Source organism: Oncorhynchus kisutch, linkage group LG5, assembly GCF_002021735.2.
Source record: "Oncorhynchus kisutch isolate 150728-3 linkage group LG5, Okis_V2, whole genome shotgun sequence".
In the NCBI taxonomy this organism is placed as follows: Eukaryota; Metazoa; Chordata; class Actinopteri; order Salmoniformes; family Salmonidae; genus Oncorhynchus; species Oncorhynchus kisutch.
Window position 1 is genome coordinate 10741380 of NC_034178.2, and position 21269 is coordinate 10762648.

The window sequence follows — 21269 nt, forward strand, 5'->3', positions numbered from 1 at the left end:
GTAGGCCGTCTCATTGTCACCAGTGATCAGGCTTACCCCCTTCATGTCTCAAACTTGGTGTTAGTTGTGGGTGAACAGGGAGTACAGGAAGGGACTAAGCACACACCCCTGTGGGGCCCCCCGTGTTGAGGGACAGCAAGGCAGAGGTCAGCCCTCAGGGTCCTAAGCTTGGTGACGAGCTTAAAGGGAGAATGGTGCTGAACGCTGAGCTGCAGTCAATGAACATAGGTATTTGTCTTATCTAGGTGGCTCAGGGCAGTGTGGGTGTGAGACTCAGACCTGTCACTAATTGTGTTTCACAAACTCGGTCCCATGTTTAGTTTTTTGCCCTAGCACTACACAGCAGTATATTGTGCTCATAAATCTCAAAAACAGGTTAAATACATTTTTTTGCAAAAATAATAAGTAAATCTTAGAAAAACAGGTGAAATAAATATATTTTATTATTTTCATTGTCATCATAATTATTAACACATCAAAGTGCCAACAGACTGACAGTCTCTCCCAACCCTTTTCCATCAAGATGTCTCCTCTCTTCAGCATTCATTTAGAGGAGCCAATAGGCCTTAGCCTGGTCCCAGATCTGTTCTTGTTTACTCCATTGCTATCATTTGACAAACCAAACAATGAGTGACATGGAATTAGTATGGTGGCACAGACAGACTGGCACTCAGGCTAAAACCAATGGGCCTCCCGCCACCATTGAACCTCTCCTCAGGATCCAACCATGCATAAAATCTCCCATTTAAAAATAAAAATATATATTAAAAAATGATGCATACCACTGATATACAGTTCTGATAAAAACAGGCTTATTGGTCACAAACCAAATGGAATTATAAACATGGCTTCTTTTACAATACACAGAAAACAAATGTGTGGGATATAAGTGTAATCTTTCTTTTTAAAAAGGGGCACATTATTTTTCTTCAACTATATATTTTTTTACAGTCCGAATGCGCAAGGCATTTTGGGCACCCCCAAGTGTCATTTGAGCACAAATTGCAGTACACACAGTCAAGCACACACACACACACGAGAGAAGTGCTTACAGCACCCTGGAGTGTCAGCAGTTGCTTATAAAAGCACATATTGGACCATATTGGTATAGTTTGTCTGTACCTTGTTGGTTTTCTAGAAGAAGCAGGGGAATACCATGTGGTTCCTTATCATATGTATCTCAGTTCACTGCCTTTTACTTTACGTCTTTCCTGGATCCCAAACCCACCTGTCCAATCCTCTCAGATCTACACAAGTAAGGAGCAGGGGGTTTTGGGATTCAGGTCTCGTCTACCATACACTACTATCACTAACTAACAGTCCCTCTGAGTGGGGGTGTGAAATTAAAAACCAAATGAAGGACAGCCACCAAGTCTGTGTTCAGAGTTAGAATAGACTTCTCATTTCAACAGGGGAGTGTTAATCCACAATGGTGAATGAGGCCACCTGGTGGTGAGAATGAAACATTACATTCCTGACTAAGATCCTTGTGCAACACAACCACAGACATTCACATACAACATTCACACACATCCACAGAAGCAAAAGTATTACAATCAGTGTAAAAAAATCTGAAGTCTTTAAAAAATGTGCAAAAAAGGTCATCACTAACAGAAACAACACAAGACAGTCTATGCTCAACAGAGTAGAAGTCCGTCGTCCAATGAGTAACCTTGAAGAAGCGAGCGGTAGAGAACGCATTATGTACCAGTTTTAAATAGTGCATATGGCGTCACTATTTCTGTTGACAGTTGATTTCAGCGAGTCCAGTGCCAATGGAAATGTTCAGTTTCATTTTTACAGGCAATGCAGGAGGGTAAGGAAGGGGTCTAGCTTCTTGGGGACCAGCTTAGCCGATAACACGCACGGTCGCTATTTTGCTTCTCAGACTAAAAGAACGACAATTATTTTTCTTAACCAGCTTAACCAGCACTCCTTCAGCGGGCGAGAGAGACCGGATTTAGTACCTATGGTTGAGGGGGAGTTAATGCCTAGGTGATGGGAGAAATGCTCGATCATATTTCAGGCTAGTTTATCAGTAGGTTTCCTGAACTCCTCACACAAAAGAGCTTGTGTTTCCATACCATGAGTACCTATGGGTTAGCTTACAGGCAATGACAACAACAACACCCCCTGGAGTCAAATAGACAGCCCCTTCCATCACTAATTTAAAAAAGGACGAGGTCGTCATCCAATACCTATCCTTCTGCATCTAGAAAATAAGGGTCAAATATATCTGACATTCACTGTGCAAAGCAGCACAAAACAGGTAGCACTGCTGTGATTTTAGATAAGTCTACTTGTTAGTAATGTTGAGGTATGGCTGAGTACAGCACTGAAACCAGGGATTGACATCTGGAAAAAAATGTCTGAGTATTCTCATGCAAACAATTTCAGGTACTCGAGTACTCACATGCAAGTACAATACAGGGCTGCTGGCAAAACCATCTTGCAGTATGCTATCGATTGCTTCAATTCATGTTTTTTTAAATGAGATATTTGCAGTGCACTTGACACACTCCAAACAATAAAACACATATTAGAGTTTGAAATGTTGTCATTTGAACCTGCTAAATAGTTGCATTTGCACATTTCCAATACAAATCGAGAATCGAGTAGTCAAGCCCATCCCCAACTGAAACATACTGAAAACTGCTCTGGTGTGTGCGCATGCTAAAGGAGTGTTTGAGAGGAGCAGCATGTGAGACATGACACAGCACATACTACTACAACATACCAGTACTTTATTTCGCAAGGCATTGTAGGGCAAGGGGGCACAATAGTACCAGATGGTGTCCAACACTGTGGAGTATAACTGAGTATTCACCAGTACTGTCGAGTATTGATATTGGCATAATTACAGAGCTTTTTGCTGAGTACTGTTCAGTGCAGTAGTATCTTAGTCAAGATGTAAACTGGCTAACATAGTGCTTCAGCACAAAGTAGTACCTGATATTAACATACAGTATGCCTACAACTGAGTAACAAGCATCCTAATTGGCTAGCGGTTCTCCACTCTTCCGGTTTTAAAATGCCATAATGTACCTTTGACCAATCAACTAAGGCCTGCCTAAACTTTAGGCAATCAACTGGCCTCATAGTACCACACGGCCAATCACAGAGTTCAGATGCATTTCTGTTAAGAACTGAAGCACCAAAACCATTATGATGAGCACTCTAGGTTTCTGCTTTGGTGTGTCTCGATTGTATCTGATCTGGGGTCAGTAAGAGACCTATGACCCCTGGTGAGGAGAAGGCAGAGAACAGTGCCACAACACTTGGATCTGATCCGCACCGTAAATAGGCTGGTACTTGTCTGATGCATACCGAAAACGTTTCAACTAGACATGTTTCTACACTGCTAAAAAAGGCACAAGGAAAAGAACAAAAGGCTGGGAGGGGATTTGACAACAGACCCTGACAGACAGGCGACCTGACTGACACAGCACAGGAACAGACGGACACTCACAACTGTCGCAGGACAGACTGACGTAAAGCGAGGGATCCTAGCAACAAAAGCATGTTTTCAGCATCGAGAGAATGTCTACAGTATAAGTAAGAAGAACCGTTGAGTTCTGGGTGCTCTACATGGACTGTGAATGTGCAAGTGAGGGGGGAGCAACGTAGGCAGCAGTGTGACAGGAAGCGTGGGGGGGGGGGGTGTTCTCCTCACCCGGTGTTCTGGTTGTGGATTCGATAGCAGCGTGCTATGGGTTTTCAGCTGTACATTCTGGGTCGAGTTAGGACCACACTAGGGGTGCGTTCAGCAGGACACAACGTTATGCAACGCTCAGATCGATATAGCATGTAGAACAAACCTTCCTCTAAGATATGTAGAATAAGGAATCGTTTCGGCTCTAGTCATGCCACCTCTATCTGCAATGTGTTCCACAACGTTTGCCTACTAAACGTGGCCCAGATTATCATGATCATCACCTCAAATCTCCACTAAGGTCCAGATCAGAAACACAGACGTTGACTCAGTGAGCTAAGTGCAGAGTGACCGAGTCACACTCCACAATCAAAAGCAGGAGATATTAATCAGAAAAACATTTTCAAAAAAGGTTATTTTGTCATCTTGGTTGAGCAACTTACCATATTTCTGAAATTAAGGTGCAACTTTTTCTCTAAATGAGTTCTTTCATTAATTCCTCCTTGCCAGTCTCCTAAAAACAGAGACGCAGGAGTTGTAATCCCCACTGCTACCCACCTCATCCAATCACCAGATGGATACCTCCCACCAAGTCCTCTCTGGTCCAATGGGGGCTTTCTGTCTGGAGCTGGGAGGGTGGAGTCAGGGGGAGTCAGAGGCAGCGAATCATCTAAGGACATCTCTGGCAGTTCAGGGGTCAGGGGGAAGGGGCTAGTGAACAAAGATGTGCCTCAGAAGGTCGTCGGCCGAGGGTCTCAGCTTGGACTCCACGAAGATGCGCTTGAGGAAGTCACGGCCATGGTCGGAGACGTGGGCGGGCAACGAGGGGTTGGTGGGCTGGGTGGCGATCTTAAAGATGGCCGCCATGGCCTCGAACTCAGCCCAGGGGGGCCGCTGGGTAAGCATCTCCACCACCGTGCAACCCACACTCCTGGAGAGAACACCACTGACATTAGCCAACATCATCATCATTCTCCTCATCAACAGTTGACTTGACATCCCACCAGAGGCAGCTGGTGGGAGGAGCTATAGGAGGACAGGCTCATTGTAATGGCTGGAATGGAATCAATGGAATGGTACCAAACATATTGATACTCTGCTCCATTAATTCCATTCCAGACATTAAAATGAGCTCGTCCTCCTATAGCTCCTCCCACCAGCCTCCCACTCAACACATCAAGATCGTTATTGGTTCTCATCTCACCAAGATTTACATGACAGTGGCTGTTACACTCATCTACCATAGCCTCCTTTCCAGATACACTCTCCTTTCTGACCACTAATTTAAAGAGACTTAATTGAAAATCATATGAAACCTCTTAAAGGTGCAGTGCAATTAAACTAGTATTTCATGTTCTGTTATGATATTTCGACACTATGAGGTCAAAATAACAGTCTGAAATTGTACAAATTATAATGAGCTTTTGGTGTAAGAGCGGTTTGAAAAGAATGCCTGGAAGTTCAGGTGGGATGGAACTTTTGGCCCACATGACAATGGGATCTGATTATAATAGACCAATGACTAGTCATTTGGGTAAGGGGGTGGGCTCTAGACCATCCTTTTAGCTAATCACAGGTGTGTATCCAAATATCTTCTAAATGTGTGTTCCCTAACGCCCACACGATCAGACAGAGCAAGGGCTCAGGGATGCTCAGGGAAATACATGATAAAATAAAATGTATGAGTTATTTTCATTACATTTTAGCCATACAGCGTTTTTTTTTTTTAAATACAAAGACTGCATGTGGGCTTTAAGTCTCAGCCCATGGTTTGAAAGAGGAGACAAGGAGGTGGAAACTATTTTGCTGGTAAGTCTGCCTCAGTAATAATCAGTCTTACCAGATATCAGCCTTCCTGCCATAGCCCTCTCCACTGATCACCTCTGGGCTCATCCAGTAGGGAGTACCAGTCACTGACTTGATCCCTGTTCCTGACAGACAGATGGTCTGTAGCCGCCTGCTCGCCCCAAAGTCCCCCAGCTTCACGTTTCCCACAGAGTCCCGCAGAATGTTGGCCCCTGGAAAAAGAGGGAGGGACAGGAAGAGGTAAGGAGGTGGTATAGGTACATTCTCTCATAAGAAACATTACCCAGAAGGCACTGCTTGAGTTACAGCAATGTTTCCCTCAATACCCATCAACAATCTGTCATAAGCACTACATTAACCAGAATATGGGCCCAGCACTCTCATTCATGATAATGGTCCTTCCTATTGGAATCAGCAACATTTTACTCCAATATTCCATCCATTTATCCCCTTCTCCTTCTGTACCTTTGATGTCTCTGTGGACGATCATGTTGCTGTGGAGGTAGGACACTCCCTCCAGGATCTGATGGGTGTACCTACGCGTCACGTTTTCCGTCAAGGCCCCGTACGACTTCAGCTGGTCTTTGATGGAGCCCTGGGGACAGAGGGTGACCATATGGGAGTTAAAGCAACCGGCGGGTCCGTTCCAGGTCATCGTTACTGCAGCAGCGCCGTGCCGGTCATCTGTGAAACTTCACTGAAACAAATACAACCTGGAACGCAGCCGACATCGCCACACTGGTGGACAGAGACAGGATTGAGTTGGTCTAAGTTCAGTTATTCAACCGTATACACACGCACTTACCCCGGGCATGTACTCCATAAAGATGGACAGAGTTCTCTCGTTGGAGTCTCGTAGACAGCCGTAGTACTGGACGATCCGTTCATGGCACAGGTTCTTCAGTAACTGGATCTCACACTCCAGGGCACTTACCTCCTGCAGATAGACAAGATATGTTGAGTGCACAGTGTACACAACTCTCGACAAACACAATCTCGGTTCCACTCACCTTGCTGGTCTCGGGACTCTCTGGGTCAAACTGGACCTGTTTAACAGCCAGCTCTCTGCCCGTGTCTGCATCGTAGCACAGGAAGACACGGCCAAACGCACCCTGACCCAGCAGCTTACCTAGCCGCCAGTTCGTAGGGGCACGTGGAGCTGGGGACACATGGGGGAAATCAATCAGGTCATTTGTGTGCGCTTCCAAGAAATAAGTTTGTTGCAAAGTGCTTAGCAGCTACCTGGCCAGACCAGCTATCCTTCCACCTGAACTTTCTTCCATTCTTCCACCCCCACATAAGCATTCTTCTCTCCATTCTCAATCTGTCCTTTTTCTCCCACCCCTCCCTATTCTCTCCCCCAGCCAGCTCTACTCACAACGGCTGGGTGGGCTGATGTCCATAACGGAGAGGGTGGGGTTGGGTTCGATGTCGCTGCCCCTGCGTCTGCGACCCCCGGGCTCCTCCAGGTCTGGGGTGAATATGCTGCTGCCACTGCTGGTGCTGGGCGACTGCTCTGTGGGGCTGAAACTGACCGGGGAATGGAAGCCGTGGACCTGGGTCCGCCGCGCTCGAGGGAACGTCTTACGCCCTGCAGGGGAGGATGGGAGAGGGAGAATGAAGGTAAACAACAATAGTTTTCTGTGATACTCTAAAAATAAAGAATCGGACTCGGGACACCCGGATTTAAAGTTGAATTGAATAGGACTTTTGTTTTAGAGAGAGTCTGTTTTTTTTGTTGGTCCCTCACCATCACTGTAGTCCTGAAGGCCAAAGGAAATGTGGTATCGCCTTGGGTAAGTGCCCCCTTTCCCCGACTTCTCAAACACTGGAATATCATACTCTGGGTAAACTTGGTGGTTGTCTGGGTAGCTCTGTGCCCGGGGCATACGGGACTTAGGATAGTTATCACTGCAAGGAAATACAGGAGGAATACATGCTTTAAAAACAGTTTGATTCAGAAGGTGAAGTGTTGAAGGTTACCACAATGCATGCTGGCTATGTGGTTCTCAGTTGGATGTTCACGACTCACCTGTCCAGTGGGCTGTCCAGTGAGGGACAACTCCCTGATGCAGAGTTCTCTGGACTGCTCATTGACAGAGGGTCCAGCATCTAGAAAGGAGAGATTGAGTTTGTGACTGCTGTTATTTGTTATACTCTGAACATGTTAATAAAAATGTTCATAACAGTGGTAATGATGCCAGTTACGAGTAGGCGAGAGTGTTGGGACCAGGCCTTAGTATGACTGTTCCTAATCTTTCCCCAGTCTCAGAGGTGAGGTCATACAGATAGATGACTCATCTTTGTATCTGTGCCATTATGGCATCTGTGAGAGCATGGGCATCGCCATTGAGGCCATCTCCATTTTAAAGTAGTCAATTTTCTTCTTTTGTGTATAAAAAAAAAAGAAGAGTGAAGCTGATATTTGTGATTTACCACCAACTGCAGTGCTGGAGTCCTGGACAAAATCGTGTGTCACTCATTTATTACAGCCCCTAGATGGCGGTGATGTAGCTTAAAAGCCATTTACAAACCATAGGCAACCCAATTTGAAGAAGACGACGCTCTGATTGGCTGATCGCCCAACCCATAGGAATACCCCAAACAGTTGACTACTTTAAAAAAATGGTGGAAGTCCTAAAAGGCAATGTCAATGCTAAAACAGGTTAGATGGATAAAGAGTCTTCTATCCATCTCTATAGGTGAGGTTACCTGGTCCATGCTTTCTGGAATGAACTCTCCCTCGCTGTTAATGCTGGTGAAGGAGCCGTTTCTGGCCACCTGCTGGAGGGCATCGGGAATGTAGCCTGGAGGGGGAGAGCTGCGGTCCCCGGAGTGGGACCCTGGATGAAAGACAATTACACACATTTCTAGCTGAAGACTTACTACTAGACTGACTGGTGGTGAAAGACGATTTGTTTTGGATGCGTCTAATGTCATGAAGCAAATGGATTTGGAGAAAGAAATGGAAAGTATTTACTAGAAGGACAATTTCGCAGATGAATTAATGAATTACACACACACACACACACTTGTCATTGAAAACACCACAGAGTTGATGACCCACCTATCAAAGCCAGCATGCTTTTATTGTCTGTGGCCCTGAAGCGGGTGTTGTCCAGGTCTTCGTGTGGGGGCAGCAGGTCCATGCTGGACGTGGAGGTCTGAGAGGAGAAATTAAACACCATCCATCCATATCAAAACAGTTTTACTATACAACCGTTTCTTTTACAGAATAAAACAATGCTTTTATGTCAGCTTAAACATTGGTCTCAAGATGATTCATTCAAGTAAATACTCAAGAAAGTGTGCTGAACATAGTGAGCTGTTGATGGGTCAATCAGCCAGTACAGCAGTATGCTATGGATTGTGTGTGATTCCCTAGTCACTGTGCTGTGATCTGGGCCCATATCCGCCAAGCCTCTCAGAGTAGAAGTAATGATCTAGGATCTGTCCGCGTAATCTTATTCATTATTATCCAAAAGGCTCAACTGATCCTAGATCAGCACTCCCAACTCTGTGGTCCTAACCTGAGAGGAGGCCTGGAGCACCAGGAGGATCTTCAGGCTCTTCATGTGGACGCTGCGATCCAGCAGCTCCACGGCCTTGTCCAGGTCATCCTGAGTGGTCAGAGGAATCACCAGCTGGGAGGGAGGAGAGGAGAGAACCACAGAGAGGGAAACAGACAGGCCGGATTAGAAGAAGAGGAAGAAACGAGAGCAAAACGGCAGGAAGAGAAGGAAGTGAAAGAGAAGTGGAAGGTATATTGGTAGTTTCTCTCAGAACAATAAATTATCTCGCTCAGACATGTTGAGGATTTTGGCTTTTGGTGCTTATTTGACTGCCAGAAACCAACACTGTGACTTGGGGCTGGGCTATATGGCCCAAATATCATATCACGGTATTTACTAAATATTGGACGGCATGACAGTATTTTATGTTATGAATAATAAGTTCTACATTTGCTTTATGACCCTAGAGTGGCAACACATACATCCTAAGTGATTTCAATGTGTCTTTCTCCAATCTGATGGTTCTATAGTGTTCAATTCAACAAAATATAATTTCCTGCATTTTAATCCATTTCTGCACTCATTTGAGATCTCCACACTGTCACGTAGGGCTGCACAATATGAGCAAACAATCTAGGCTTTATTTTTAACCAAATGTTGCAAAACAAAAAACATTTCTCATAAGAAACTAGCTCCCTGCTATACAGAAAATATAGCTCTGAAGCACCTTCCAGAAAATTGGAATGGAAATGGCACTACACCAAACTGGAAGTCTTCCGACTAGCTTGGAAAGGCAGTACAGTGCAGTATCGAAGAGCCCTCACTGCTGCTCCACCAAACTGGAAGTCTTCCGACTAGCTTGGAAAGGCAGTACCGTGCAGTATCGAAGAGCCCTCACTGCTGCTCCACCAAACTGGAAGTCTTCCGACTAGCTTGGAAAGGCAGTACCGTGCAGTATCGAAGAGCCCTCACTGCTGCTCCACCAAACTGGAAGTCTTCCGACTAGCTTGGAAAGGCAGTACCGTGCAGTATCGAAGAGCCCTCACTGCTGCTCCACCAAACTGGAAGTCTTCCGACTAGCTTGGAAAGACAGTACCGTGCAGTATCGAAGAGCCCTCACTGCTGCTCGGTCATCCTATTTTGCCAACTTAATTGAGGAAAATCCTAAATGTATTTTTGATACTGTCGCAAAGCTAACTAAAAAGCAGCATTCCCCAAGTGAGGATGGCTTTCACTTCAGCAGTGATAAATTCACGAACTTCTTAGAGGAAAAGATCATGATCATTAGAAAGCCAATTACGGACTCCTCTTTAAATCTGCGTATTCCTCCAAAGCTCAGTTGTCCTGAGTCTGCACAACTCTGCCAGGACCTAGGATCAAGGGAGACACCCAGGTTTTTTAACACTCTATCCCCTGACACATTGATGAAAATATTCATGGCCTTCAAACCTTCAAGCTGCATACTGGACCCTATTCCAACTAAACTACTGAAAGAGCTGCTTCCTGTGCTTGTTCCTGTGCTTGTTCCTCCTATGTTGAACATAATAAACGGCTCTCTATCCATCGGATGTGTACCAAACTCACTAAAAGTGGCAGTAATAAAGTCTCTCTTGAAAAAGCCAAACCTTGACCCAGAAAATATAAAAAACTATCGGCCTATATCGAATCTCCCATTCCTCTCAACATTTTTTGAAAAAAAACAACGTATACAAAACGCTTCAGTCTGGTTTTAGACCCCATCATAGCACTGAGACTGCACTTGTGAAGGTAGTAAATGACCTTTTAATGGCGTCAGACCGAGGCTCTGCATCTGTCCTCGTGCTCCTATACCTTAGTGCTGCTTTTGATACCATTGATCACCACATTCTTTTGGAGAGATTAGAAACCCTAATTGGTCTACACGGACATGTTCTGGCCTGGTCTCTGTGGATGGTTTGTCCTCTATTGTTTTCACTGTATATTTTACCTCTTGGTGATGTCATTCAGAAACATAATGTTAACTTTCACTGCTATGCGGACGACACACAGTTGTACATTTCGATGAAACATGGAGAAGCCCCAAAATTGCCCTCCCTGGAAGCCTGTGTTTCAGACAGAAGGAAGTGGATGGCGGCAAATGTTTTACCTTTCTTACCCGGACAAAACAGAGATGATAGTTCTAGGTCCCAACTGTGAAGGACCTCGGCGTTACTCTGGACCCTGATCTCTCTTTTGACGAACATATCAAGACTGTTTCAAGGACAGCTTTTTTCCCTCTATGTAACATTGCAAAAATCTGAAACTTTCTGTCCAAAAATGATGCAGAAAAATGTATCAATGCTTTTATCACTTCTAGATTAGACTACTGCAATGCTCTACTTTCCGGCTACCCAGATAAAGCACTAAATAAACTTCAGTTAGTGCTAAACAAGGCTGCTAGAATCTTGACTAGAACCAAAAATTGTTATCATATTACTCCAGTGATAGCCTCCCTACACTGGCTTCCTGTTAAGGCTAGGCCTGATTTCAAGGTTTTACTGCTAACCTACAAAGCATTACATGGGCTTGCTCCTACCTATCTTTCTGATTTGGTCCTGCCGTACATACCTACACGTACGCTACGGTCACAAGACGCAGGCCTCCTTACTGTCCCTAGAATTTCTAAGCAAACAGCTGGAGGCAGGGCTTTCTCCTATAGAGCTCAATTTTTATAGAATGGTCTGCCTACCCATGTGAGAGACGCAGACTCGCTCTCAACCTTTAAGTCTTTATTGAAGACTCATCTCTTCAGTAGGTCCTATGATTGAGTGTAGTCTGGCCCAGGAGTGTGAAGGTGAACGGAAAGGCATTGGAGCAACGAACCGCCCTTGATGTCTCTGCCTGGCCGGTTCCCCTATCTCCACTTGGATTCTCTGCCTCTAACCCTATTACAGGGGTTGGGTCACTGGCTTACTGGTGCTCTTCCATGCCGTCCCTAGGAGGGGTGCGTCATTGATGTGATCTTCCTGTTCGGGTTGGCACCCCCCCCCCCCTCCCTCTCTCCTGGGTTGTGCCGTGGGGGAGATCTTCGTGGGCTGTACTCGGCTTTGTCTCATTATGGTAAGTTGGTGGTTGAAGACATTCCTCTAGTGGTGTGGGGGCTGTGCTTTGGCAAAGTGGGTGGGGTTATATCCTGCCTGTTTGGCCCTGTCCGGGGATAACGTCAGATAGGGCCACAGTGTCTCCCGAACCCTCCTGTCTCAGCCTCCAGTATTTATGCTGCAATAGTTTGTGTCGGGGGGCTAGGATAAGTCTGTTATATCTAGAGTATTTATCATGTCTTATCTGGTGGCCTGTGTTAATTTAAGTATGCTCTCTCTAATTCTCTCTGTTCTTTCTCTCTCTCTCTCTCTTTCTCTCAGAGGAGGACCTGAGCCCTAGGACCATGCTTCAGGACTACCTGGCCTGATGACTCCTTGCTGTACCCAGTCCACCTGGTCGTGCTGCTGCTCCAGTTTCAACTGTTCTGCCTGTGGCTATGGAACCCTGACCTGTTCACCGGACGTGTTACCTGTCCCAGACCTGCTGTTTTCAACTCTCTGGAGACAGCAGAAGCGGTAGAGATACTCTGAATGATCGGCTATGAAAAGCCAACTGACATTTACTCCTGAGGTGCTGACCTGGTGCACCCTCTCCAACCACTGTGATTATTATTATTTGACCCTGCTGGACATCTATGAACATTTAAACATCTTGCCATGTTCAGTTATAATCTCCACCCGGCACAACCAGAAGAGGACTGGCCACCCCTCATAGCCTGGTTCCTCCCTAGGTTTCTTCCTAGGTTCTGGCCTTTCTAGGGAGATTTTCCTAGCCACCGTGCTTCTACACCTGCATTGCTTGGTGTTTGGAGTTTTAGGCTGGGTGTCTGTACAGCACTTTGTGACAGCAGCTGATGTAATTAGGGCTTTATAAATACATTTGATTGAATATTGATCCGATTTGAAATTTAAAGACAAACACTTGTGTGAACTGTTGATATCATGGACATATAATGATCATTCATATGTTATAGTTAGAATATAATAGTGGGCATTTTGAATATAGTGTTGTTTGACATGACAAAATGCCAAGGAGAAGTTATTGTGACAGGGTAGGAACCTAAGTGTTTTCTAGGGGACCCTATATTCTTTGGCTACATTGAATGTTCTCTCTTAGCTACTTCACATAGCTAACATTCATGCTTTGGGTACTCCTCTTTATTTAGAAGATACTATTGCACAAACATGCTGATTTAGGTCTACACCATCACTGGTATTATCAGGCTGTTCAGCTAGTTACGTTTGCTCTTACTCAGTACATTTATTAGCTAGCTAGCCAGCTAACTATCCATTAGCGGCAAACAAGATTTAGGCCCAACTTCCTAAGGAAAGACAAACTAGCTGTTTGCAGATGTAAGAAACACAAACTAATAGTGTCATTATAGAACACTAGAGGATTTATATTCAGAAGCAAAGTGAAAACATCATAGCTGTCATCAACATCATTGTAGCATCTGCTGCACTGACCATGCAGACAGAACGCAAGTGTCTCAAGGTTTACTGTATTATTGTATTATTATTATTACTATGAAGTACACATGCTTGTGGTTGAGGAACAACAAAAGAGCTCCTTCAGGGGCAGAGGCAGGGGCTAGGTCTGAGTGGAAAGCGCCATGGTGAGCGATGACTCAAGTAGCAACATAAACAATAACAATGGACGTTACACACAGCGTATCACAAACCAAATATTCAAATACCGTTATAGAAGGTCAAGTTGAAACCCAAACTAGTCTGTACATCAATACCGGTCTATTGTAAAATACGGTATACAGCCCAGCCCCACTGTGACTTGGTGATGATGTTATCGTGATATGTACCTCATTGTTGGTGTAATGCAGGTCCATGGCCTGACCGAAGGCCACTTTGGCTTTGTTCCCCAGGTCATCAAGCCTGACTGGGCGAAAGAACTGCAGGATCCTCTTCTCCCCTTTGTACTCAAACTTCACTCGCACATCGTTCTGTATAAACACACACACACACAGAGAGATCAGCATTCATGAGAGGAAAGGGGATGAGGAAGAGAAATGCCATTTATTGTATTGAGAGTATTCTCTGATCAGTGACAAGTTGAGAAGTGGACAGACCTGATTTTTGGGTGAAGAGGCCTTGGGTTTGCCCAGGTCAGATAGGGTCATGGCAGGGCGGCTAGAGCGGTGCAGTTCGGCCAGGTCCTGCATTATAGAGTTCAGCGCCTCCTGTTCGTCTGTTTGGGGCAGATCGAAAGCTCAGAACAGAAAACACAGAATAGAAGCCATAGAACAGAGAGTATTGCAAAGCATTCCCAGGGCACCTTAGATGATCAGATATGGTCTAATGTCATGACAGTTCAGATGTATTACAACTGCGTCTATGTGTTGGGAGGAAGTGTACATACTCATCTTGACACGTTGATTCACCCAGGAGTCCAGGATAGAGGATTCTCCCATCAAAGGGGTTCCTTTCTCCTGTAAAATCTGAGTATTGCACACCAACAGAATCAGTCACTCACTAGCAAGCCGATTCAACCAAGAATCAGACTGCATTGCTAGCTAAATATAGTTTACATTGGGTCGTGCCATTTGATTTCATTCACTTTTTGACCGCGTCACCTTTTTCATTTGAATTAAATATATATACACTGCTCAAAAAAATAAAGGGAACACTAAAATAACACATCCTAGATCTGAATGAATGAAATATTCTTATTAAAAACTTTTTTCTTTACATAGTTGAATGTGCTGACAACAAAATCACAACAATTATCAATGGAAATCAAATTTATCAACCCATGGAGGTCTGGATTTGGAGTCACACTCAAAATTAAAGTGGAAAACCACACTACAGGCTGATCCAACTTTGATGTAATGTCCTTAAAACAAGTCAAAATGAGGCTCAGTAGTGTGTGTGGCCTCCACGTGCCTGTATGACCTCCCTACAACGCCTGGGCATGCTCCTGATGAGGTGGCGGATGGTCTCCTGAGGGATCTCCTCCCAGACCTGGACTAAAGCATCCGCCAACTCCTGGACAGTCTGTGGTGCAACGTGGCGTTGGTGGATGGAGCGAGACATGATGTCCCAGATGTGCTCAATTGGATTCAGGTCTGGGGAACGGGCAGGCCAGTCCATAGCATCAATGCCTTCCTCTTGCAGGAACTGCTGACACACTCCAGCCACATGAGGTCTAGCATTGTCTTACATTAGGAGGAACCCAGGGCCAACCGCACCAGCATATGGTCTCACAAGGGGTCTGAGGATCTCATCTCGGTACCTAATGGCAGTCAGACTACCTCTGTCGAGCACATGGAAGGCTGTGCGGCCCCCCAAAGAAATGCCACCCCACACCATGACTGACCCACCACCAAACCGGTCATGCTGGAGGATGTTGCAGGCAGCAGAACGTTCTCCACGGGGTCTCCAGACTGTCACATGTGCTCAGTGTGAACCTGCTTTCATCTGTGAAGAGCACAGGGCGCCAGTGGCTAATTTGCCAATCTTGGTGTTCTCTGGCAAATGCCAAACGTCCTGCACGGTGTTGGGCTGTAAGCACAACCCCCACCTGTGGACGTCGGGCCCTCATACCACCCTCATGGAGTCTGTTTCTGACCGTTTGAGCAGACACATGCACATTTGTGGCCTGCTGGAGGTCATTTTGCAGGGCTCTGGCAGTGCTCCTCCTGCTCCTCCTTGCACAAAGGCAGAGGTAGCGGTCCTGCTGCTGGGTTGTTGACCTCCTACGGCCTCCTCCACATCTCCTGATGTACTGGCCTGTCTCCTAGTAGCGCCTCCATGCTCTGGACACTACGCTGACAGACACAGCAAACCTTCTTGCCACAGCTCGCATTGATGTGCCATCCTGGATGAGCTGCACTACCTGAGCCACTTGTGTGGGTTGTAGACTCCGTCTCATGCTACCACTAGAGTGAAAGACCGCCAGCATTCAAAAGTGACCAAAACATCAGCCAGGAAGCATAGGAACTGGCTCATCCAGGAGCCAGTTATTTTAGTATTCCCTTAATTTTTTTGAGCAGTGTATATTTGCCCATGGTAGAAGTGGTCAGAAAGTAACTTTTGGGACCCGAATGCCGAAACATTTAGGAGATAGAGGTGCTTAAAGATTACCCATTTTGCACACCCCCACCCTACCATGAGACATCCATGTCTTCATCACCGGAAAAGATAAACAGTTCAGTTTGATATACATTTTGAAGCTTACAAACAGGGTTGTCAAACTACTTTAATAATATTTTAACATCAATTATCTAAAAACTCTTATTTTACACCCTATTTTACATCTTCTGTGATGCTTGTGTTGTGCCCGCCATCGCTTGAGACACAGACATTGAGGCTCTTGAATACAGGATGAGTATGATAAATGAACTAAAATGGGAATAACATTTCAACATTCAAAACTGGTAGCACAAAGATGATTGGATTGTCCACACATCAAAAAAATTTTACTTTAATGGAAATATAATTTGTTGTAAATTATACTGTCAGTCCTCCATAGGAAACCTATTGAAATCACAGAAATATAGATAATAGAACCAACATTCCCATTTAAGTTGACATTCGCCAGTGGGTGGACCAGCTGCCATCGTTGTGGTAGTAAATGGAAGTAAAAATGTTATTTCAATTTAAAATGCCAATGATGCACCTGTTAAATTGCAGTGGTCTGAAGGGGTCTGAAATATATATCTATGATTGACATGACACTAAACCTGTATTCAAGAGTATGCTGTGTAACATGCAACAATTTAATATACTGACCAAAAATATAAACACAACATGTAAAGAGTTGGTTACATGTTTCATGAACTGAAATAAAATATCCCAGAACTGCTCCATACGCACAAAAAACATTTCTCTCAAATGCACAAATTTGTTACATCCTTGTTAGTGAGCATTTCTCCTTTGACAAGATAATCCATCCACCTGACAAGTGTGGCATATCATGCAGTTATGCCACAACACAATGCCACAGATTTCTCAAGTTTTGAAGGAGCGTGCAATTGGCATGCTGACTGGAGGAATGTCAACCAGAGCTGGTACCAGAGAATTGAATGTTAATTTCTCTACCATAAGCCCCCTCAAATGTCATTTTAGAGAATTTGGCAGTACGTCCAACCAGCCTCACAACTGCACACCATGTGTAATCACACCAGCCCAGGACCTCCACATCCAGCTTCTTCAACTGCGGGATCGTCTGAGACCGGCCATCAGGACTTGCTGATGAAACTGGGGAGTATCTGTCTAATTCTGATTGGCTGGGCCTGTCTCCACAGTGGGTGGGCCTGGCTAACAAGTGGGTGGACCCATCTTTAAAAAAAAGAAGTGGGCCTCAGGATCTCGTAGAGGTATTTTTGTGCATTCAAGTTGCCAATCGATCAAATGCAATTGTGTTCGTTGTCCGTAGCTTATACCTGCCCCATACCATAACCCCACCATATTGACATCAGCAAATCACTCACCCACACGACACCATACACATGGTCTGAGGTTGTGAGGCCGGTTGGACATACTGCCAAATTCTCTAAATCAATGTTGGAGGCGGCTTATGGTAGAGAAATTAACATTACATTCTCTACCAACAAATGTTGAATAAAATGATATTTGATCCTTCAGCTGGTCAAAATATCAACAGGGAAGTATTATTAAACAGACATCAAAACGTGGGTCTGTGTGTGTGGCAATCAAAACGTGTTTGCTTATGACCGAAGGCATGTGCACAAGACAGAAGTACATGCACACACTCATACCAACAGGTCTTTACATGGTTTTGCATGTGGCAGGTTATAGAAATGTCTACTTCAGTAAGTTAGGTAAACAATACTTTCCTGTTGATATTTTAACAAACATGTTAAGCAGCTGAAGGACCAACCGGTAGATTAAGTTCAAATATAATTTTATTCAACATTCTGGCTTGTAAGGAAAATGTCCACAATTTTGCTGTACTTTGTTTCAGACTGTATACCAATCATTTGTATCAAAGTCTGATTTATTAGGCAATGTAGGGTGGGGTGTGCAATTTCACGATAACAGTGTGACAGACTTTTTCACATTCAAATGTCAAACAAAAAACAATATTTGCAAAGCTAAACTAACCATAGAACTTAATGCACAATGACTACTTTCAATTTCCACTTCACATTTTACAAAAAACACATTTACTTGAACAGTGCAGGTGTAAACTTTGGTAATAGAGTGAAGGTTTGTGCAATCATTATGTTACTAAACTTTGCATCTGCACTGTTCTTTAAGTGAATGTGTTTTTATAAAATGTTAAGTGGAAATTGTTTCTGAGTCTGACAAATCTGAGTCTCAGCGTCACTGTTACTGTAGTTGCCCGTGTGCAAAATTGGTTCAATTTGAACACCCCTCTACCTACTAAAATGTTTTAGCTTTCTGACCACCTCTGCCATTGGCAAATATTTAAAGTGTCATTCAAACCAAATGGGGTGCGGTCAAAAAGTGATTGAAATCAAATGGAACGAACCCATATGAGGCTATTGTTCAAGCTAGTTAGCAATGCACGCTTTTCTAGCTAATTGAGCTATAACATTCGGATCTATGACTATGGTCATTATCTCTCTAAACACTTCGATCCAAATCAACATGAGACACCCTCATTTGCTAGCTGCACAGCTAACCAGTCGGTTCATGACAGAAGTTGACAGCTAGCTAACGTGTTAGTTGGTTATCGACGGTGACATGCATCTGTGCTAGCAAACTGATATTATCTGATTACAATCAACAATTTGCAAAAGACAGCGAACGTTAGATTACATCGCCTGACAGGGAAGTTGTCGAGTTAGCTGGTTAACGTTAGCTAGCTAAATGTTTTCCACGATTAACTTGCTTGCTACCGGTACGTAGCTAGTTAGCTACGTGACGTGGGCCACACACATCGTGCAAATCAATTCGTCAAGTACTTTCCTTCTGTAAATTGTAACGGTTAACTAAAATGTTTCTAATTCACCTGGGTGGATTCTGTATCTTCACTTCCTCATCCACAGGGCCAGCGACAAGAGCCCCGGCCCCGCGGATAGCGGTCTTTGAGAAAGCAGAAGTTTAGAGTCCGCTTCGAACTTTACTTGAGTCCAAGGCCCAGAGTTTCAGGCCAAGATATCACTAACGCTTGTGTTGTGCAAGACGTTCTTCGACGTGAAAACTGACAATGGCGACGTGCACAAATTAAAACAAGCATTTGATTATCTATCCGTTGACGAGAACTTAATCCACACTTCTGTTTGATTTGTAAACCTAGCTACATGAAAACGGTTCTACCGACACAGCTCAGCTGCAATCTTCCCCCAATAATAACAGCAAGCCTAGTTGGAAGAGTCCAACCACAACACAAGTTTGTTGATGTCAGAGAAATGTGTGTGTGCTTCTGGTTTCGTCATCAGAATATGTGGTCGTTCGATTTGGCTGTCAGATTAATAACACAGACAGAAGAGGTAACCTAGAAAAAGAAAGATAGTTATAAATATATTTGTTAATAACTTACACTCCGAGTCCTGCACTTTATAGTTAAAATATTCATACAATAATTGTAGAAATCTCACATTATTCCGTTTTGATTCAAAATAGGTCAGAATGCATTGCTATGCACCTCCAATCTCACTATGTGCATTGCTATGCACTTCCAATCTCACTATGTGCATTGCTATGCACTTCCAATCTCAATCTTCCAACGTTTTTGCAATTTAACCCTGGCATTCACACTTGGGCAATACAATTTAGCTACAGTACTTAAATCATGTGAAATGTATGTAATTGTTTTTACTCCAACATTTCAAATTCCAGGTTGCTTCTTCAGTGCCACTAAATCTGCTGGCGAATAGTTAGTGATGCAATGGCCAAAGCACAAAATTAAAAGGACTCTTATTTAGAAAAACAAGCTATTCCCTTTCTGTGGAAACATAGGCAGGACTACTTCTGTGGGAGAGGTATGATTACGAGGATGAGTGGGGTCATACGAGATCGGGATCTCCCTGTGCTGAAAAGTGGGTAGACTGTTGCAATGAGAGACATGGAGAAGGCAGAGATGTTAGCTCAGACATTTGTGAAGGTGCACAGCTCAAATAATCTAACGGAAGAGGGACAGCGTTGGAAAGAGAGGATCAGAGGAGAGAAGGAGGAGATGTGTTACATCATGGGGAAAGAATTGGACCTTTACAATAAGGTGTGGCAGGACGGAATACGGAAACCAAGGAAAGACCCTATTAATCCATCATGTTATAGACTGATAGCGTTGACAGCTCATGTCTGTAAACTTACGGAAAGGAGGATAACAGAAAGGCTGACGTACTTCCTGGAGAGCAGAGGCCGATGTTATCAGATTCAGGAAAGGCAGGGGAACGATGCATCGTGTATTGGGTCTAGTCAGTCATACGGAAGGCACAGGCAAATAAGGTGGTGGTGGTAGCCATTTTCTTTGATTCAGAGAAGGCCTATGATATGATGGGGAAGGGGGGCCTGCTTATCAAACTGGATAGCATGGGGGTTGGAGGAAGTGTTTTTGACTGGATAAAGGACTTCCTTTTTGGACGATCAGTACAAGTGAGAGTGGGTAGCTGTATGTCAGAAAGCTATGAGGTAGATAATGGTACCCCCCCCCCCCAGGGAAGTGTGATTAGTCTTTTGTTGTTCTCCGTTATGATTGGTGAATTATTCTCCAGGTGAGATCAGATATTGGGAGGTGATTGTTTGCGGATGACCAGGCGCTGTTGAAGAGAGGAAGAAAAATTCCACATACAACTGAGAGAGTTCAAGAAGCAATCAGAGAAGTTGAGCAGTGGTCCCTCGGGTGGGGCTTCATGTTCATGTTCTCCGTTGAGAAAACACAGACTGGGTTTCCTACTAGAAGGAATGTTCGGGCGGAAGTATAGCTGAAGCTCTACGGGAGGAAGCTGGAGACGGTGGAAGTGTTTAGGTTCCTGAAGGTCTGATTTGACACTCGAACGACATGGGCGGAACATATTAACACAGTAGTTAGCAAAGGAAATAAAATACTGAATGTGATGCGTTGCCTGTCAGGAATGGAGTGGGGGGTCGGGTAGAATGGCATTTAAAAACGTTATATACAGCCCTATCAAGCTTATCACTGGACTATGGTAGTGTAGTATATGGATCAGCAGCTCTGACATATTCAAAAAAGCTAGACGTAATCCAGGCTCAAGCTCTAAGAATACGTTGTGGCGCAGTCAGGACCTCCCCCGGTGGCAGCCACATTGCTCGTCCTAATATTGATATATTTCT

The 21269-nt window shown here is 44.4% G+C and overlaps 1 protein-coding gene across 1 annotated transcript; it reads right to left on the reverse strand.

The window, feature by feature from the left end:
• Positions 1-425: 425 nt before the first annotated feature.
• On the reverse strand, positions 426-19378 carry LOC109878173 (mitogen-activated protein kinase kinase kinase 2-like). Its single transcript, XM_020470397.2, has 15 exons — positions 18985-19378; positions 14404-14482; positions 14114-14232; positions 13847-13987; positions 8989-9102; positions 8526-8622; positions 8171-8301; positions 7491-7570; positions 7209-7369; positions 6837-7049; positions 6469-6617; positions 6264-6395; positions 5924-6053; positions 5493-5670; positions 426-4583 (listed from the first exon to the last, which is right to left on the reverse strand). Exons 2-15 carry the CDS (start codon positions 14453-14455, stop codon positions 4364-4366), a joined length of 1917 nt encoding a protein of 638 aa, XP_020325986.2. The 5' UTR covers positions 14456-14482; positions 18985-19378; the 3' UTR covers positions 426-4363.
• Positions 19379-21269: the final 1891 nt, after the last annotated feature.

Excerpts from the sequence above, each read along its gene's own strand:
- LOC109878173 (XM_020470397.2), bottom strand. The coding sequence starts at position 14,455 with ATGGGAGAATCCTCTATCCTGGACTCCTGGGTGAATCAACGTGTCAAG. Across the intron at positions 7,571-8,170 it reads TTCCAGAAAGCATGGACCAG|ATGCTGGACCCTCTGTCAAT; the intron begins GTAACCTCACCT and ends TCTCCTTTCTAG. Across the intron at positions 4,584-5,492 it reads GGCAGGAAGGCTGATATCTG|GAGTGTGGGTTGCACGGTGG; the intron begins GTAAGACTGATT and ends TGTTCTCTCCAG.